The 21,461-nt window shown below is 33.5% G+C and overlaps 1 protein-coding gene across 17 annotated transcripts in view; it reads left to right on the forward strand.

The window, feature by feature from the left end:
* TCF12 (transcription factor 12) overlaps positions 1-21,461 on the forward strand; it is a 356,100-nt gene that overhangs the window by 297,194 nt on the left and 37,445 nt on the right. For all 17 annotated transcript variants that reach the window (XM_076004399.1, XM_012783051.3, XM_076004401.1 and 14 more), the window contains 5 exons: positions 9,054-9,159; positions 10,895-11,034; positions 11,304-11,448; positions 11,764-11,828; positions 21,110-21,188. In XM_076004399.1, the coding sequence (XP_075860514.1) occupies positions 9,054-9,159; positions 10,895-11,034; positions 11,304-11,448; positions 11,764-11,828; positions 21,110-21,188 (535 nt within the window). The remainder of the gene's footprint in view (positions 1-9,053; positions 9,160-10,894; positions 11,035-11,303; positions 11,449-11,763; positions 11,829-21,109; positions 21,189-21,461) is intronic.

Here is a 21,461-nt window from a genome sequence, read left to right on the forward strand (position 1 = left end):
ATATGAAAATATTTTTCTTTTGTGTCCACTTGTAAGTAAAATAGTCTGAAAATGGTATGTGGATGTGTGTGTGTATGTTATAAGTTCAGTAAAATTAATTATGCAGGACCCCTGAAGCAGAGACTATAACTCAAATCGAGTTTAGATTTTATTCTTTCAAGAGCACAGATTATTCTATTATAACATTTCTCTTTGTTCTACATTGAAAGGGGGGTTGGAGACAGCTTTGATAGTATTAAGTATTTCCAGGCTTGTGGTAGATGGCATAGTTGGTATGTTAGAGAAGTATAGCCTGAAAATTGATAGCCTGTGTCTGATATAGGTCAAAGGTGACTTTTATGTTCTTGAAAAATGTATAAACAGATGATATATTATCTTAGTACTCTGAATCATAAGACCTTGGACTTATATCTGTTTTATTTTTACTTACCTCTAGTTTTAAAAGTTGTTCCTTAATAATTTTTAGAAATTTTATTAGAAACTATTAGAAACATTCTAATGATTTCAGTTTTTTTCTATAAGAAAATCGTATATTATATAATTACATTGTATAAAGATTGTATAAATACATTGTTAGTATGTATTGGGAAATATCTGTTAGTGCTTTATGGTAAAAACTAACACTTTCGTTAATATTTCTAGACTTTAAGTGAAATATACTTCCTCACTTGAGTTCTGGAATTTTATATAATCCTCATGGTGAACAGGTTGAATTTAAATTCACTCTATAATCCCGTTTTATCAATTTATTGTAAAACCAGAGAGCAGATTAATATTTGTAAATGCTAATGAGTTCACATTGATTTCATTTTTAACATCCCATTAGGGGGTATTAGAAGAGAGTGACAAATCCTAAGTGGTCCTGGATTTATTTAAACAGAATACTTTTTGTTTGTTCTAGTTTTTATTTTTAAGTTTTCAAGGTGATTTCATATATTTAAGAGCATTTGGGATATTCTAATAAAACTGAACAAACTCTAGGAAAAGACCAAAGAGTCTTTTTATATTTTATTACCTAATGTTACGTGGCCAGTATTGTATTGTTAGAAATATAACAGACTTGTGCATATATGTACAGAAAAGAAAAGCCAAAAATTTTCCCACTATTTGAAACAAGAAGGGGTTAATGTTCTGTGTCATATGTAACTTTTATGTAGCTGTATTCTGTATCATGTTGTAAGGCTTTAATATGTGTTTATAATAAACAGGTACAATAAAACTTTTGAACATTATACTTTTTTGAGATTTAAAAAATATCAAGGAACAGTTGGTTTCTGAGGTTCCTTATTTATAAAAGGACTCTGGCTGCATTCAGTTTTCTCATTGATGCAAATTAATTATGTCCTTTGTGCAGAAAGGTAGAAAGTCTTAGAGATAAAGAAAAATTGGGGTCAAGAGAGAACTCCATTTTTTTTTTTACCTTGAAGATTCTGGAGTTTTAGCCTTCCTCAGATCTAATCAGCCTCTATTTTTCTAGGCCTTGAACTAATGATGCTAAAAAGTATTCTAGGTATATAAATTTTGGCAAGTACAGACATGATATTATTTTCATTGTTATCAAGGGATTATTTTAATTTTATGAGAGACAACACAGAAATCCAAGTTTTAAAATTCCTGCTGGGAACACAATTTTGAATGTTATTTCTTTGGGTAGAATCTGTGAAAAAGACAGAAATGAACATGATTATGAGGGCTACTCTGTACCAGAAACTGTGCTAAAGACTTTACATTTATCTCATTTATTCTCACAATCATACTGTCATTCAGATGTTCCTAGCCTCATTTTATAAATAAGGAATATGAAGTTTAGCCCCTACCCAGTTAGTAATTGCTGAGGTCATAATTTGAACCCAGGTCTGCCTCCCAGGGACGGGTTTTCTCCTTTATATTATCCAGGGACAAGTAAATTAGTCTCCATTGCAAAGGGCTAAACTAAATTTATCTTTACTACCATTTGTATTAAAATATACTACATTGAAAAGAAATGTAGTATAGAATTTAGCTGGGAGGAACACTAGGCCACTCTTGTAGATAAATCTAATTTTTGCACATATGATCAGAGTAACAATCTTATAACTACTAATTGATATGATTAGTCAAGCAGATTTTTATTGGTTTTTAAGATGAAGAACTTTAAACTATCCCAGGTATGTTTTAAAACTCAGGAAATTAGACTAGCAGGTCTCTTCTAATAGAATTCATCATAGTGAAAATTGGCTTAGCCATGGTTTGGGTACCTGACTGTCTATGTAATCTGTTTTTTTTTGTTTTTGGTTTTTTTGGTAAGAATTAGAGTAACAAGTAAGTAAAATTACATTATAAATGCTTCTAAGACTTGTTTTTCAAATAAACATTTTCAGTTAATAAAAGTACAGAAACTAGTGTGTGTATATAGAGTTATTTTCTATTCTCTTGGGTGATTTATTGCTAGTTAACATAAAAGAAGAAAGTACAATTAAATTAATTGAAATTTCTAGATTGTCTAGGGGCCCAGTAAAGTTAAATTGAACATGTTTATGATAGGGAAGACATGAAGTCATTTTTTTAAGTCTTTAAAAGTAGAATGCTAAAGACATTGAATGACAAGGACTGTTGCGTGAATCTACTTTGGCTTTTTCCTCCCTTTACTGAGAGAATAGTGTATATGAGCTCAGGAAAGTTTTCCTTTCTTGATTCCAGTGAGTACAAATACTAGTGAGTTAAAGCTGTAGCCTCTGCCAGGAGGTTTTGTCAGTGTTTTTGAGAGAGAAGTTTATGTCCCTTTTCACGTGTTCATGAACATATTGAGGAAAGGGGATCAGGTGCAGTATTGTTGAATCTAAATTTCTTTAAAATGTAGGTAGCTAAGATGTGACCGTCATTGATTTGTTCAATATATTATCCTAGCAAACAAGTTACAAACCCTGTCTCTTAGAAGTTCCATAATTTATCTCTCAAGAGAAAAATTTGTGATTATTAGAAAAATGATAAACAGTAGACAACCCAGTGATATTAATTTAAGATTAATAAAAATGTGCTTGGTTTACTTAAGAAGGAATTTTTCTCACAATTAAAAACCAGTAGTATTCAACTGTGCTTGTTAGACAGCAAGAGTAGTAATTGATTTTAAGATGATTTGTACTGAAAACCAGAATTACTTTTCTTATTGTTGCTAGAAAGGAAATTTTATTTTCTCCTAAACATGTCTCTGGAAATTTTTGGAAAAAGATATCAGTCCTTTTATTTAGGAAACTGTTGAAAACATAAACATGTATTTATTTCTATTATAGAAATTCTAGTTGTGTTTTTAACGGGCTAATTCAGTGAAGAGTCTTCCATAGAGGTAACTTGTATATTCCCGAGTTAGTCCTTTTACTTTAGATATTTTGCTGTATGATGTCTGTGGTTTCAGTTTTTGTGGTATTTTTACTGGTACTAAGGCTAATGGAACTAATGATAATTCCCCCTTAGGCTTGGAATTATCATAAAAACTATAGTAGCAAATTTAATTTCATGGCAAAGTTTGCTATTTTTATGTTATATTAAAATATTTAAAGCATTGAGGTGTTTATAAAATCTGTCATTTAAGTATTCTTAGATATTGAGGGATTCTTAAATTAGACTGTCATTTTGGAATTTATTTAAATTTTGTGTGTTTTTCTTTGTGTTTATAATTTTGATAAGAGTAGAAACAGGAAAGTGAAGACCTAAACTTCAGAAACTTTAAAATTTTGCCTTTTAGGCAAAGATACATGCTTTTTATCTTAGGATATATATAAGATAGATATTCATACAAAGTAATTGGAGCCAAAATGATCAGAAAAAAATACATAGGAAATGGTTTTTAGGAAAGTTCTTTTCTTAGCACTCTTATCTAAATGAGTATAACTATTAAAACAAAATTTTATTTACTGTTTTTAAAACAACCTCTTTTTTACCAAATTCAGATCCCACAGAATTCAGAAACACAAAGAAACTTGTCATAGTAATTGTGTATATTACTATGAGTGGAACTTGCATAGGTTAAGCAGCAGTATTTTAAACACTAAAAAAGAAATTTCTAGGGTAATTAGCTAGTTTTTCTTCCTTAGTTTCTGAGGGCTGACTCTTAAATGGACATATTTTTTAAATTATAGGGCCAGAAGGCTTAATTATGGTTTTTTTAATACACGGTTTGACTTGGGTTGGGATTTTCTTTTTTCCATTGACCTAGACTTTTTTCCCCCAGATAGTAAGTACTCAGCTAGATCTTGTAAAATTTTTATTGTTTCATACAAAATGTAATTATTTGAAACACCAGATAAATAAGTGGATGTTCCTGAATGTAATATCATATTTTCATTTTAAAATTATGATAGTAGAGTAAATTAGCCAAATGATTTTGTTTTGTTATTTTGGTAAGGAAGTATAAATTGAGCTCAAGATAATTTCTATTACTGGCATAGACCTTTCACATATTTGAGGTCCATATTAACATGTATCAAAGTGTTTGATGATATTGAACATATCGGAACTTAAAGAGAACTGCTATTCAAACCATCTTGACAAAAGCTAATAGAAGCCCAAACATAATGAAATCTTGCTAATTAGTTCTGTGTTGGATCATGTTCAGAAAAATGGGTAAGCTACTTCTTTCTTTATTCTAAATTGGGTGAAAGACGTTACCAAAATGTTTGAAAATTTAAGCTGATTCTGGTTTTTGTAGGCCTTGGAGCTTATGAGAATTCTAGAATATTTTTCAAAATAATTTATATTATCTTGAACTGCTGAGTAAGGGAGGGTGATTTAAATCTGCCTTGTTCAGGATAGTAACTATTAGCCATATACAGCTATTTAAATTAATTAAAATAAAGTTAAAAATTCAGTTTCTTAGTTGGTACTATCCACATTTCACATTTGATAGTCATGTGACTGATAGCTACTGTGTTGTATAGCACAGATACAGAACATTTCCATCATCACAGAAACCTCTCATTAGCACTCATCTAAAGCATTCCTCTGATTTTCTCTGAAAGGGTATGTTAATTAGGATATATAACTATTCTTACATATTAAAGAATATTCTTATCTCCTCATAATCTGGGACATATAAAAATATCAGCCACCACACAGGCTATGAATCTATTTTCAAAAGTATGGGGAATCACATAATGCTTTAACTCTGTCTTATTACTGAATGTGACTAAATGAAAAACTTTTTTTTGTAAAAACTTCTATTTTGCATCTTTTCTCAATAATTATCAGAAAATCATTATGCTTCCCTGCCTCATAGGGGATGTTTTCCAATATTAATTATAGGAAGGTTGCATTGAAATCGGGAGCATAGTGCACAGATCCAACCTCTACAGCTAAAGAGAGAGTGGTCTGCCATGAATTGGGGGTTATCCGTGTGACTAAACTGAATCATCCAAGCAGGAAAAAAAGGATCTGTCTTTGCCAATTTGACTCAGATTGGTTTTATGAACTAAAAGATTTCAAACATAATTGCATGCTCACTATAAACAGTAATTGTAAATATTCATTCCTAATGTATGCTATCCCTTTTACAAAGTTCTTTTGGGGTGGGTGCCATCAGAACATTCAAGGTATTAATGTGGGTTCTTTTAGCCAAAGTTAATAGTTGAAAGGTTGATATATTTTAGATTTTCAGTTCTGTTCTTTCAAATTAGGAGTGTCTATTCTCAAGACACTCACAATTTCTTTTAACACCATTCTTGGAGAGGAAAATATAAGTGCTTGGGAAAAGAGGCAGTCCCATGATAGCTACTGTGAGCCTGGCATTCAGAAACAGAGGCTAGAGTTCTAAAGGAAATGTCTGTCTACCACATTTTAATAGAATATCTTAAATGACTTAATCGTACATTTTTCTAGTCCCTTTAAAATAGTTTGACTCCTGGTAGATTTTATTCATCTTAAAGTATACATATTTCTTTCTCTTACTTTTCAGATTGTTTGTTGTGATACAAAATCATCCTTGAGATTTAAACATATGATTAGATCATAACTAGGAAAAAAAAAAACTGGCATCTGTGTGCAGGTGATCAGATGACATAAGCAGTCTGGTTTTAATTTGTGGCCAGTACTGATTGTAACTAAGAGAGACTCTTTTTGTGGAATTGGCTGACTATTTCCCTACATCTGGAGTTAATAAAATCTTTGAGACCACATCAGTTGTGCTTTGCCGCAAGAACTCTTTGATCTAAAAAATCAAGACTGGCACAACTGCTGCTTCATAACATTGCATCTATGTTTTTGCAAGCTATGGTTAAGATACCAAAAGCAAAGTTATTTAGCCTGTGTCAGAAATGCTGTTATATGGACCTCTCTGAGAACTATGTATTTCAAAATATTTTTATTATGATAAAAATTTTGAACTGTGTTAATACATAAATGATAATGTTGAGGTTCGGGGGTTTTGGAGGGGTTGTTTTTCTCTCTCTCTCTCTTTTTTTTTTTTTTTTTTTTTTTTTACTATTTTCATTTATAAGCTCTATCCTTTAAAAGTGTATTTTTCCAAAGGCCATTTGTAAAGACTAGCATTCAAAACCGACTTTACCTCTAAAATGTGCCGTGTCTTCTCCCTACAACTTCAAAAATTTTGAGTAAGGGATGGCAAGTCTCTTTCTCTGCTTAGTGTAATTTATCTTGGTTTCCTTGCTTTCCATGACAGCCATCAATTAACCATTATCTGATCAGCATATTCTCCTTTATTTAGCAACAATTTCTAAATCAGTAAAGCAAGTTTATCCCTCTATTTCCTTTTATAATTGCAAACATTTTAAAAATTTACAAGTATATCATATGTGGAATACAGTGAACTGAATGAGAATAAAGATAAAGAAATATAAATTGACATTATGTAAATTTAAACTGATAAATTATATAGGCTTTTTTGTGTGTGAAATGACAAATCAAAATTGGGTTTTTTCCATAATTATCAAGTGTGAGAGGCTTACCTAGTGTTTTAATCTATAACCTGGATAAAATTAGAGAATTTTATATTTCATACTTTAAGATCAAGGATATGTATAGTAAATACACGTTTGTGATAAAAAGTGTATGTTCAGATGCTGTCTTCTAAATTTGATTCTCATTTGTATTCTCTGGCGAGGTCTATAAATTTACTGTATTTGTTGTTGTTTGTGGTTTCATCTGGTCTTGGGGAATTCTATATACAAAGGGGACAAAGGACTTCTAGTGGTGGCTAAGTTTAGATTTTTTTTTTGATTAAAAGAAAATAGTCCAGAATTTCTTTCCTGAAAACTTCACCTGCCTGTCAGCCTAATGCATTGCAAACACATTAGTATATATACCCAGTTATTCTAACACAATCATTTATGCAATAGCTTAATTTTAAACTATAAAAGTATGTTTAATGTGTATAATGAACAAACCATTTTATCTGCCCTGTTCACCTAGGATCCTTCTGGGTAGTTCTTAGGAATATATGATATCATGTCCCAAATTTCTCAGGTACCACAGATGTGTGTTTTTACCTTTGGAATGTAAAAGGTAGGAAACAAACCTGAATGACAATCCATTAAAAAGACTCACCTGTGCTAGTATTAGCAAACCTAGCAAGAAGAATAAAAACAGACTTTTTAACCTTTTATGTAGGATAAACGGTGTATATGGGGATATTTAGTGAATAACTGCTCCTAATTAGAATGATGGATAATAATATTAGCTAATACTTATTGACTGCTTACTTTGAGTACTATTGGCATCATTTTATAAAAGAGGAAATTGAGTCTTGGAAAGGTTAGGGTAATTTGCAAGAGGTCTTTACATTTAGTGTCTGAGAGAAAGAATAAATTAATATAATTTACTTTTTATGTAAATTAAAAAATTGGACCCCCATTTTAATCTTGGTGGACTTCCTTAATTCTTTTTCTGTAATTAATGTATAGAAATATATGCTTGGGGTAAAAAATACCAAATTATGTAGAAGGGAATAAAGTAAAAGTCCTTCTCAATCCTAAGTCCAAAGATGTAATCATTATTAAGTTTCTTGTGTGTAATTTCAGAAATTTTTTTATGCTTATGCAGACAAATATATGTATGATTTTTACACGTACTCCAATAATTTTAATGGCACTTACTTTCTTCCACTTAAGTGAACACTTAAAGAGTTTTTATTTTGCAGTGAAATTTAATGGATATATCCTTTTCAAACTAGAACAAAATAAATTGTTTCATTCACTGCTCAAAATAGCTTACCTTTCCCTTCCTGACTTCTGGAAATTTACTTTTACAGATCATACAAGTGTTACTTATTTCCTTCTTCTTTTCAGTAGTTAGGAGAATAGTGTGCTCATGTTTTGATCATTATGGTTATTTGGCTGCCTATTTAGTTTTCCAGAGGAATGCAAATGTTGGCCATTTGCTACTTCACAATCTTCATAGTTTGCTTATCTGAAGTGAGAGTTTATCAAAGGAAATTAATACTGCTTTAACAAATTAAATGAGATTTTTCTTAAAGCTGTGCCAGACTTGAAAGTGTACTTGAAATTAAAGAATTAAAACCCCTCAACAGAATTTGATTTTAATTTGCCAACTATACCAAGTTAAGGAAGTTCCTGAACAGTTGTCTCACAGTTACCTTGTAATATAGCAAAGGGTAGCAACATTTAATCAAACTCATTTTATTTGGTAACTTTTATAACAGTGAAAAGAATGAATTTTATGACCATAAATTTTACTTTATGCTATATTTAAAACATATATTTGGTCCATCAAATTTTGAATCATAAGTCTGTGTGTGAGATTTGTATTTTATAAGCCAAGTCAACATTTATGATTTTATTCAACCACCTGGTATAATTGTCACACCAACGTGCATTATAGGGATATTTGAAGTCATAGTTTTCTCTAGTAATCAGTTAAAAAGACATATAGATAGCAACTAAGTTTGACATTATTTATGTGGATTTAGGCAGTGTTCTTTGTGGTTGGGGTAGGCCTTTATAGAGATTAGATAGACCTTTTTAGGCCCTTTATGGAATGTAGAGCTCATTTTACATAATTAACAATAATCATTTACATTTTAATTAAATTTACTGTTTAATTTTAAGGTATATGCACCATCTCCAAATTCAGATGATTTCAACCGTGAATCTCCTAGTTATCCATCTCCTAAGCCACCAACCAGTATGTTTGCTAGCACTTTCTTTATGCAAGGTAAGTACTACCAAATAGTTGTCAAATACTACCACAGTCTTCTGTGTCTTAGCCAGTATTCTAAAATGTGAGGAAAGAGAATACCTACACAGCAATTCAGACATTATTTATCTAGGTATTTTTTTGGCTAAAGTAAATTAAAATTTAGCTTTATAGTTTTCTAGTGCTTTTTACTGCTGACTGCAATTTAGTTGGATTATCCAGCAAACCACTGGAGTGTCCATTCAGTATTGACTGACTTTATAAAGAACTTAAATTAAGAAAAGTGAATAGAGCTGCTCTTGCTCATCTTAGAATTTAAATGTGTGAAAGCTACTAACTTTAGTTTTTTGTTTAAATTATAGGTTCATATCACACCTAGAATTACCAATATAAATAAAGAGTGAATATCATAGAACATAGTAAAAGTTACTAAGAGAGAAAAAGTGTCACATTTCCTTTAATTCACATCTAGCCAGTCATTTTTATTTGGTCTCCTGTAGTTTTGGACTGTATGAAGCAGGTATGTGGGAGCAATAAATTATTACATAAATGATTCTTTGGCTTTATATGAATATTTGAAAATGAAGTCATTGCTGACACTTTTCATTTGAAGGCTGACTATATAATATGGTTATTATTAATTACTTAGGTTTACTGTTAGAGAAACTTCTTTACTCCACAGTTTCAAAATGTTAGATATAATTGCCTCTGTTATAGATTAAGAACTTTTTTGGTTTATTTGTGGATATACCATTTAACCAAAAATTACAGCCAGCCTATCCCTAAATTTGGAATTTTTATTATCCTCCTTGATACGAATTTAGATGACCTACCTACCTACTGTAGTTCGGATTTTTTTTTTTCTAACTTTAAAGGTTATTCCTTAATTTTAAGTAGTAATTTCACAGTTTGAAGAGAAGAAAACTGTATAGAAGAGTAGGTTGGAAAAGGGAATGTCAGGGTGGCAGCCTGCTCTCGCTTCTTGGTGTGTTCTTGGCCAAAGAATGACCAGACACACCAACATGTCAGGTCCAGCCTCTTGGCGGACTGTTATCCTAGTTCTTTGGCTCCTTGCTTGGAAAAAAAATCACAAGCAGGTCCAGTGTGGTGGAGTGACCACAGCAGAAAGCAGTTTTACACAAGCAGCTTTATATTGTAAAATGAAACAGGTCTGACTGTGTGAGTGGGGAGAGACAGACTGACTCTCCCTCTCTCTCTAGGAATTCTTGGGTTGTTTTCTTTTATTGGCCTGATCTGGAGAAGGGCTTTGGGGAGGTGTGGGATGTTACCAGATGATCAACAGGTATTCTCAAGGTTGTGTCTGCATATGTGAGCTCCTCTGAAAGCCTAGCCTGGGCTAAGGGGATGAACCACAATATAGATTTAAGCTAATGACATAATAATTAGCCTTACTCTAGGTTACTTTACAAATCCTATTATGCCTGGGCTAGGGAATTCCCAGATTGGTAAGGTATTTCGTCCTTTCCTAGGTGTAGCAGTTGCTCAGGATAGGATTAAGGGTGGGGCAACGCCAAGGTGGAGTGCCCACTCTTATCCTTCCTAGATAGGGTGATTGCTCAAGGCAGCACCAAGGCAGGGCACCCTTGTCCCTAGAAGAGCTGGAGACCCTAGCTATCTACCTAACAGGAAGAAAAACTTATCTAAAGGATATCCTTTGCATTTTTATAAGCATCATCAAAATAAAAGAAAAATTTTAGCTAAGGAAAATTTTATATTTCTCTTTTTGTCTTAGATGGGACCCACAATTCTTCTGACCTTTGGAGTTCATCAAATGGGATGAGCCAGCCTGGTTTTGGTGGAATTCTGGGGACCTCCACTTCCCACATGTCTCAGTCCAGTAGTTATGGCAGCCTTCATTCACATGAACGCTTGGTAGGCTATAACACATGAGTAGGGTTCAGCAACACTTTGTCCTCACTTGTGTTTCTTTTTGGATTACAAGTGTAAAATTTGATTCTGCCAAAACTTCTGAAGTTTGAAGTATCACTTCTAGGCTTACTGCATTTGCAATACCTTTTTAGAAAGTAAATGATAATATCAGCACTCTTTAGCTGCTAACTTTGACCTGTTATAGTTGTCCATTGTGCATATTATTCAGAAAATATTCTTAATAGATCACGTCTCTTTCCCCCTTTTCCTAGAATTATCCTCCACACTCAGTTTCACCAACAGACATAAGCACGAGTCTTCCACCAATGTCCAGCTTTCATCGTGGCAGTACCAGCAGTTCACCTTATGTTGCTGCCTCACACACTCCTCCTATCAATGGATCAGATAGCATTCTAGGTGAGCTTTTTGGGTTAGCAAAACTTTCTAGAACCTAATTTGGAGATTTTCAGTGAACCCCATATCTTTCAATATATGTTTAAAAATGAAAGAAAAGAAGACAAGAAACTTGATTTTCATAATACAGACTGGTAAGGAATCCGTCTTTTTACTTTAGCTTATTAAATACAACGCATGCAGAGTGTTTCCTGGTTTATTGTGACAGGTGTGAGATGACAATAGAGAACACACCCTTGAAATAATGGGAAAATGCTTTTTAAAAAAGCATACTTGCTTGCTAAAATTCTTAATTTGTTCTCTATTTGAAATGCCCAGGAACCAGAGGGAATGCTGCTGGAAGCTCACAGACAGGTGATGCACTTGGAAAGGCTTTGGCATCTGTGAGTATTGGTTTTACACATTCTACTGAATGCATTTTACGATGTTGAATGCAATGATTAGATTTTGTGAGTGATAAGTGTCTAAAGAGTGTAGCTATGACGAGATCGGTTTCATTACACATTTAGAACTATTTTTGGTTTATATTGGTACCTGCCCTTAAATTAACTCATGAGAACACCTTTCCACCCCATCTCCACCACTACCCTTCTGACTTCAATTTAAATATCTGTCTTTGCTTTAATGGATCAAGTATAAGTAGAAGGAAGAGAAAATTGGGCATTTTTAAAACTTTTGGGTTTTTTATTCAAAAAAGCTTCATTTTTAAAAATCTCACTTTCTGACTTTATGTTTGTGCCTTCAGCACTTTGACAGTGATTTTCTGCTCCTTGGTAAGGAAAGCACACTTGATTCTGTCACATATAATTTCGTACACATGGGACCACCATAGACCCTGCTAACATATTTTTTCATTTTAGACAACCTCATAAGAACTTTAGGTCACACAGCACAAACCCCTCAAAGTCTGCCTAGGCACATGCTGAATGCAGATTTTGGTGCTTGCCTAACCTTCTTGGTGTAAAAGTAAACAATTCTATTAATATTACCAAGGGTTCAGGACAGTTTTTTTGAGAGGCTGTATTGTAGGAAAGCCCACAGTGTTACAACAAATGCTGTGAAGAGGACAAAGAAGTATGTTAAAGTACAAGTTACTGAGATTAATCATGAAGTCTGTTTATTTATTTTAAATACATAGTGAGTGGCCCATTAAAATAAGTCAAGTGAACCAAGAAAGACAACTCGACTATTCTTCTGATCCAGAGAATGAAGTGCCTTCATAAAGAGCTTTTCCAAGATGAAAAGTATTTTATGTACTGTTATTTTTTTAAAGGCAGAAACAATCAGCTGCAGCTGATTTAGTCAAGAGATAGGAAATGAAAGCCTTCTCAGAAAAAAAAAAACAGATTCATTGAAGAACTCATGCTAAAATGAATAAAACTGATTTGAAGGAATTGTATGATATTTTCCTGAGCAGATAGTTTACATCACATCAGGATATTAGTGACAAAGTAATGACTGCATTTTAATATCTAATTATTAAAACAATAAAATTTCTTCTTTTGGAATGCTACAACTAGAGGGAGAGCTTTAATCAGTAATCTACAAAGATTCCAAATCTAATTATTTTAAAAGATTCACTTGTGTTTTATACTTTCTGAAATTTCTCTTTAGACTATTTTTTCTTTCTTCTTTCCTTCTGAGAAATATGCCTATTAGAATTCCCAGAGAGTTGTTTTGTCTTTTCTATGAAATGCTGTTAACTCTTTCAAACATTTATTGTACATGTGAGTAGTAGGAAGCAACTGTTGAACATTTTTTTTTTATTTCATTTTAACTGTTGAACATTTAAGGAGATAAACCTCTTTATATATTGTTTCTGTAAATAAACCTTTCTCTATAGTTGAGTATAAGCTTCTTGAGAAATGAAACCAAGTCAAATTTGTCTACTTACATACTAGAGTCCCACACAAAATGAAGCTCAATAAATGTTGAATTCAATCTTGGATCATATAATAGTGATGATAATAACAAAACCCACAAAAATTATCAGGTATAATTTGAATGTTTACTGTGTGGTAGGCCCTATATTAAGCATTCACATGCCCTGTTTCATTTAATCCTCAGGAAAACCCTGTAAGGTTGGCATTATTATCCCCACATTACAGATGAGGAACTCAAGTTTAAAAGGTTAAGTAACTTGAGCTCAGAAAGATTAAGTAGCTTGCCCTAGGGATCACAAGCTAGCAAGGGTAAAGCCCATATATATTAGAACCTGCTCTGACTACCTTCAGACTCTGCTCTTAACCACTGTTCCATATGTCCAGAAAGAGCAGTGCTACAGTGACTGTGTCTTATATTCTGTCAGTGGGGATTAAAGAGAATCGGCTCCGCTTTTTCTGGACTTTTTGCCACCTGATGAAAATTACCTATTTAAGAAGAAGATTTTATTCTCTACTGTTAAATCTGAGGGGCTCCCAGGTATTTAATTGGCTTGACCTATTCCTTCTGATTCTGGAAGAATCCATTAACAGATATTTCACATATGAGAGGACAAATAACATTTGAACTTTTTTTTTTTTTTTTTTTTTTTTTTTTTTTTTTTTTTTTTTTAGTAGAGACGGGGTCTCGCTCTTGCTCAGGCTGGTTTTGAACTCCTGACCTTGAGCAATCCGCCCGCCTCGGCCTCCCAAGAGCTAGGATTACAGGCGTGAGCCACAGCGCCCGGCCAACATTTGAACTTTTAATACTAGCAACCTTTGAAAACATAACCTGCATTTTTGGGAGCTTTTTTCTCAAAGGTCATTTGTTTATTTTGTTCAAGCAGGCAAGAATTTGATGTTCTCAGTGGCCCCTCAAGCTCATTTTAGTTACCCTTCAAGTCCTTGAATATCTTCCCATATTATTACTAGCCAAACCAGGATGGCATTTGGAAGAGAAAATCCAAATTCACTATGAATGGAAGCCAGGGAAGAAATGTTTAATCTAGTTAGTGGGTGGGCTTTGGTTGCCATGGAAACTCAGCTCTGTCATCCTATGTTGTTACTAGGCAGGAGCAGCCAGGTCATTCCATAAATCATTTCTGTCATAGCTGATGGTGATGCATTCCATCTGCTCCATCACTGCATGCCATAGTCTGCACATTTCAAATCCCTTCCTTCAATCCATCTGCTTCCCGCCCCCCTCAACCGGACACCTCCCCCAAACACATTCTTTTCTCTAACTTCCATTACAGACTCACATTCAGTTTAATATATGTTTAGTGCTCTCAAAATATACTGAAAAACAAAAACATTATCTGGGGATAGGAAGGATTAGAAAAGATGAGGAGAAGGAACTTAATGAGGATTACATCTGAGAGTCTGACATGCATATCATAATTTTATGTTAGGTATTACAAATCTTTGGAAATGATGGCTATGACTAGTATGAAATTTTAAGGTCTTTATAATATGACGTTTTTAATATAGCATCTAGTTTTAGATGGAGAAAAACCATGCTATTGTCATTAGAAATTAATTCTATTTCCCCAATTGTCTGATATATGTTTCAGAAGATCTTTCATGTGTGAAACATCAGAGGGTACAACCTTTGTTCTTCAGTTTAGGTATTAAAGAGCACACAGAATACTGTGTGATTAAACATGTAAGGCCAGATAATGCATTTGCAAAGGTTCCTTTATTTTGGTTTAAGCCTGGATAATTGTGGTCTTATTCTCAGGATAGCAAGAAAGAGAATTGTACATGAAAGTATTTACACAAAGTTCCCAAAGCCCTGTGGATTATGCATTAGTTTAGATAATAAACTAGGGTAGATAGAAGGAAAGGAAAATTGGGTATTCGTGCCATTTCTAATGTGTTTCCCTGAACATTTGCCAGACAATAACCCTTTAAGATTGTGCCCATGGAGAGTTATATAGAGGAAGAAACATCTGGTTTATTTCAGTGCCTAATACCATATCAAAACACTTGGTCTTTAATTTAGAGGAGATCAAACAAGAGGACTGTTTAACTTTGTTGATTATATCAGACTTCTTTGTGATAATTTATGTTTTGATTTCTACCTTAGAGCAAAGGAAAAGTGTTTGTGTGTGTGTTGCATGTGTGTGTGTGTTTTAATCTGGATAGTTAAATGGTCAGTAGTCTCTAACAAAAGAAAAGAAAATTCAGGGAAGTTGATGTTTAAAAGTAATTCATGAAATAAGTTTCTTTGTTCCTTAGACTCAATAACATTAGCATAATAAAGATTAACTGAAATGTGCACTGTAGTGTTTAAAAAATTGGGCTCACAGTTCCTGGGTTGGGCTTGGGAGTGCTCCATTGTTTCTTTTTTGTCTGAGGCCCTTTTCATTAGCCTCTGGCTTATTGGCACCCTGCTGATTGGAATGGACCGTGACTGATAGGAGGAGGAGCCTCATTTGTTGCAGTAAAATGAGGCATATTACCGTTTAAGCCTGGCAGAAGGTATCCGGAGTTATTCATCATTGGTCATTTAACAGCATGAGGACCAGGGATTGCATGCAAAATGAGTTCTTACTTTGTGTTTATGCCCAACACTCTAAATCACTCCTTCCCCTGTTTTTTAAGTGACTGACTTTTTTTCTTCCCTTCAAACATCATTGTAGGAGTTCTGTAAGGCCAGAAAGTATGAAAAGAAATGTTTTCTCTGATTTAGAATGCTTTTTGTCATATAAAGCCTTGTGTTTAGAACTTTTTTTAAAGTAACACAATTTCTACAGAATAAGTATAATTTGTTTGTGATTTGATAATAGAATAAACATGCAGAGATAAAGTTTAGTGAAACGATCTGAGATCCAAAAGGCCTGTGTTATGCCTTTTTAATGTCGTATTGCTCCTTCTCCCCCATATATTCTTTTTATGAAAGTAAAAAGAACAAAAAAAGTCTTGTAACTTGCTGGGCTATCTGTAATTTCAGGAAAAGTACTGATAACTACTCTGTCATCACTTTAATTGGTAAAGTAGAACCAGGAAGTGTGATGGATTAGTAGAAAAAATGGCTTTCATTGTACAAAAGGAGAAGCTGCATTTCCACATTTACATGTCATTTTCTTCTCCCTTATACTTTTAAAATAATCTGAACTTCTCTTTGGTGTTTTGCTGTACACTTTGTGAAGAAATTATGTTTTTATACTTGATACATTTTTGGTACTACTCCTATTTGCATAGTGATTTTTAAAAGCTCAGACCTCTTTTACATATAGCATCAGCATTTTGCAAAGTCATTTAAAGTTAGTGATTTTATATGACTCTAAAGTCTAATCTCTTCCTTCATTGACATAAAGGAGCTTTCACCTGTTCTTGACATGCTTGGGGATTGTTTAACTGTAAGGGCAGAGTTGTCAGGGAAAATAAGGATTAGTAGTCCATTTCTACCCTCAAAAGCTCATGCTTACCTAATGATGTTCTCAAAGTTTACACCATAAAACTGATTTGAAATTATGTCATCTTTATAACAAACTCTTTTTCCCCCCTTTGGTATTTCCAACACCTATTACATAAACACTAAAATAAATACTGCCATTTACTAAGTCCTTTTTATCAGTATTATACCAAATGTTAAGTGTACTTTAACAACTCAAGTTTAAAAAATATATATTGGGCACCTGCTTCTATAAAATAGTGGCAGACAATGATGGCTTCTATGTTGACCAATATAAAGGTTCTTGTCTTCAAAGAGCTTAATAATCAAGGAGAGAAGATAAGACAGCCATACCAGTAATGGTAATGTAGAACACAGTGTGAAGTAAAAGACTAAAGAGAAATTCAGGTTATTTTAAAAGTATAAGGGAGGTGAAAATGACATGTAAATGTTTTGATATAGTTGAGTTTTGATATAGATATAGTTTTGATATAGTTGAGTTTTGATATAGTATAGAATTCCATCAGGGGGAAGTTAAGAGGAAGGAATTCTAAAAGGAGGACAAACTATGTTCAGAAAAATGAAAAAACTGTCTTGTTTGGACACATAATAGGGTATGTAGGTTATAACTAGATTGTAAGATAGGTATTTTTGTGACCAGAATATGGAAGACATCAAATGTCATTCTGTTTTATTTAGCAGGCAACAGGAACATGGAATTTGACTATTCAAAACTGTTTTTGAGGACAGTGGTTTGGGTTAAAAGAAGGGAGTTACTAGAAGTATAAAGTCTTAAATAGTCTAGCCACTAGTTCTAATATAGATTTAAAATGGTGTCATGGCAGTGAGAATGACATATGCCTGTCCAGAAACATTATAGGGAATTGTATGTATTGGTGTCTACAAAGGGAAGGATGAAAGGACAGAGGAAAAGAGGGGAGAGAGATGGTGCTTTTGGTGACTGTGAGAATGGTGCTACTAACTAAAGTAGAGGGGACAGTAGAGTACAGATAGGAGGGTAGGAAGCCTGGGGTGGTGATGCAAAGTTTGGGTTTGGGCATACTGAGCTTGAGATGAAAGAAGAACATGTCAGTTTAGAGAAGTCTAGCAACCACCAATGTTAGGACAGTATAGATGTCTATTTAGGAGTCATTCACCAGGATATGATGGTTGATACTTTACAAAAGAATAGTGTTACTAAGAAATGAAGCACAGGTAAATAGAAAAGAAAACTGAAATTCTGGGAATACCTACCTAAGAGAAATGGAAGAGTAAAAAAAATATGGAACCTGGGTAAACACATCCAGGGCTGAAAACAATCACTTAAATGGGAATTCCTAGAAATGATGCTACCCTTTATTCTTACAACAGCTATATATTAAACCCTCGCCATTTATCAACACTGTCGTGGAATCTGAAGCTACAGCACTGATAAATAAGACAAAGTCCTTGTTCTTCTGCCACTTACATTTTTAATAGGGGAATGGGTAAGAGGCAGATAATAAGCAAATAAACACATTCGGATGATGAGGAATATAATGTAAGCACTATAAAGAAAATAGAATGGGGGGAGAGAATGGGGGAAAAGAATATAAATATATTTAATACCACTGATCTGTACACTTAAAATGATACAGATGGCAAATTGTGTATTTTACCTCAATAAATTTTGAAAAAAGAAAACAAGCATGAATGTGTGACAGAGAGGGAATTCTATTTCTCCAATGCTTTTAATCCTTACAGATGAGGATTAAAAGTCACAGAATTAGGCTAGTTTATAATAATCACAGATTTGCATAAAATTGAAGCTTTCTCCTCATCTAATACCATAAATGTTTTTGGCCCTTCCTTCCCTTACCAATATTATAGCTAAAGACATATAAAAGTAAGCATCAGTTTCTCATAAAGGTATAACTATTTGAATCTTGAACATAAGAATAGTTTACAATGATAAGGGGGTGTTTTGAAACATGTTTTTGTTGAAGTTTGATGACCTTCCCTAATTTACTTACATAGTAAGAATTAAATCAATGTATATGTGTGCAAGCCACTGGGAACCAAAATGTGACCTTTAGGTAATTTTCACAGATCACAACTTTAACAACTTTTTAAGACCAGCAATATTGATATTATACTAACCCCCCGTTACTAAGTCCTCCCAAAGTCTTTTGAACTTTTTTCCACACCTTTGCTTTTTCAAAATGGCTTTCTAACTTGAGTTTACAACTTCTGGATCTAACTATTTGAAACAGTTAGCATTTAAAGGCATTTACAATTATAACTTACTAACCATCATACAAATTGATATATTTTATTTTGAAGTAGATATATCCACCTGTAGTCAAAAGAAAGTAGACTCTGGCCTACTTACAATTTGTAATTAGTGTTTGGTTTTTGTTTTTGAGACAGAGTCTCACTTGGCTGCCGGGTCTAGAGTGCTATTAGTGTTAGCTTAGCTCACAGCAACCTCAAACTCCTGGGCTCAAGCAATCCTACTGCCTCAGCCTCCCCAGTAACTGGGACTACAGGCATGCGCTACCATGCCCGGCTAATATTTTCCATATTTTTAGTTGTCCAATTAATTTCTTTCTATTTTTAGTGGAGACAGGGTCTCGTTCTTGCTCAGGCTGGTTTTGAACTCCTGACCTTGAGCGATCCTCCTGCCTCAGCCTCCCAGAGTGCTAAGATTACAGGCATGAGCCACCACACCCGCCTGGACTGTAATTTGTGTTATCTTTTAAAAAAAATAAAAGCCATTACATTTGTTAATCACGACTTGCAGAATTTTGTTTTACATGAATATCTCCCAATAGCTGGCTTGTTCAGAAACTGAAAAAACATTGTATTATCTTTAAAACCAATGCTGAGACGCTCATATGCCATAATTCAGGCCTCTTTAAATTCAGTAGAGCCCTTGTTCAGAGCAAGGTTGTTTCTATTGGATGACTCTGCATTCACAAGTCATTTTCTTTTTTAAAATATTTGACCATGGCTGGGCGTGGTGGCTCACACCTGTAATCCTAGCACTCTGGGAGGCCTAGGCGGGAGGATTGCTTGAGGCCAGGAGTTTGAGACCAGCCTGAGCAAGAGCAAGACCCCATCTCTACTAAAAATAAAAAAAAGAAATTAGCCAGACAACTAAAAATAGAAAAAATTAGGAGGGTGTGGTGGCACAAGCCTGTAGTCCCAGCTACTCAGGAGGCTGAGGCAGAAGGATTGCTTGAGCCCAGGAGTTTGAGGTTGCTGTAAGCTAGGCTGATGCCATGGTGCTCTAGCCCAGGCAGCAGAGCAAGACTCTGTCTCAAGAAAAAAAGAAAAGAAAAAACAATAAAATATTTGACCACAATTTATCCACATAAGTTAATTTGTCTACCCTAAGTGTTGAGATGCAAAAATGGTTTATTATGCTTGTTATAAGAATAGGATGTCCTAGAAGAGATCTCTTAGTGTTCAGGCCCTTGGCGCCTGGGTTAAGGGGAATTTTTAAGTGCTAGATAAACTAGATGAGTCTCTGTTACTATTTATTTATGGCAGTATGAAATGTATATAAAAAGTATTCCAATAAAACTTTAGCCAGAATATCAAAATTTATGTTTTCTGATATTTTATCCTCTTTGAAATAGACCTGTTGGGAAGTAAAGTTCACAAGCTAATTTAGGAATGCTTTTTGAAGTACATCAGGGGTTTTCCACTTTTTTCAAGAGTGACAAAGTATCCTTTGAGAGCAAGTTTAATTTTTTACAATGCTCTTACAATCATTTGGAGCTAAAATTAGCAAAAATGTGGTTGGTCAAACTGAGTAAGTTTTTAAATGAGAGGTAAGGGGTAACGATTTTAAAAAATTATTTTCTTTATCTAGTTAACTGTTTTTATTTTTTATTTTTTATTTTTTTTTATTTTTTTCTTTGGCACATCATTAGGGATAGTTAACTGTTTTTAAAGACCATTCCAGAAGATAATAGTATTCTGAGGTGATTATTTTTAAAGGATACCAGTTAGTGTAGATGATATATCTAGAAAGATTATTTAATTATCATATTTGTTAACTTTATCACTTTTCATTTTTCTGTTCTAACAATTAAAAGCTTTAAATTATTTTCAACTAGAATAATAAATAGATGTAATTTATTCCTCTCATATTAGAATATTTACAATACCTTTTAATCCTAGTTTTAAAACTGAGGCTTCTGTGATCTTTGTGTAATGCAACCTAAAATTGATGAGAAAATTTCTTACTCTGAGTCTTAGAGATGGCAACTGAGATTATAAAAACAATTCCACGTGAATAGATTTATATTTTTGTTGTCACATATCAATGCATGTATATCTCTTGTTTTCTTTTTAGATTTATTCTCCTGACCATACCAGCAGTAGTTTTCCATCAAATCCATCAACACCGGTTGGATCACCTTCACCTCTCACAGGTAGGCTTCTCTTTTATCTAACTACTTCATAATATATATGGGCTACTTGGAAATACTTCTAGTTCATTTGTTTTTCAGTAAAATTCAGTAAAAATTTATGAAAACATCTTTTAGATTTTGACGATAAGAGAGCATGTAGGTTGGGCACAGTGGCTCACACCTCTTCTCCTAGCACTCTGGGAGGCCGAGGCCAGAAGATCACTTTAGGTCAGGAGTTCCAGATCAGCCTGAGCAAGAGCGAGACCCTGTCTCTACTGAAAATAGAAAAATTAG

This window comes from Microcebus murinus, chromosome 6 (genome assembly GCF_040939455.1).
Source record: "Microcebus murinus isolate Inina chromosome 6, M.murinus_Inina_mat1.0, whole genome shotgun sequence".
NCBI classification, from domain to species: domain Eukaryota; kingdom Metazoa; phylum Chordata; class Mammalia; order Primates; family Cheirogaleidae; genus Microcebus; species Microcebus murinus.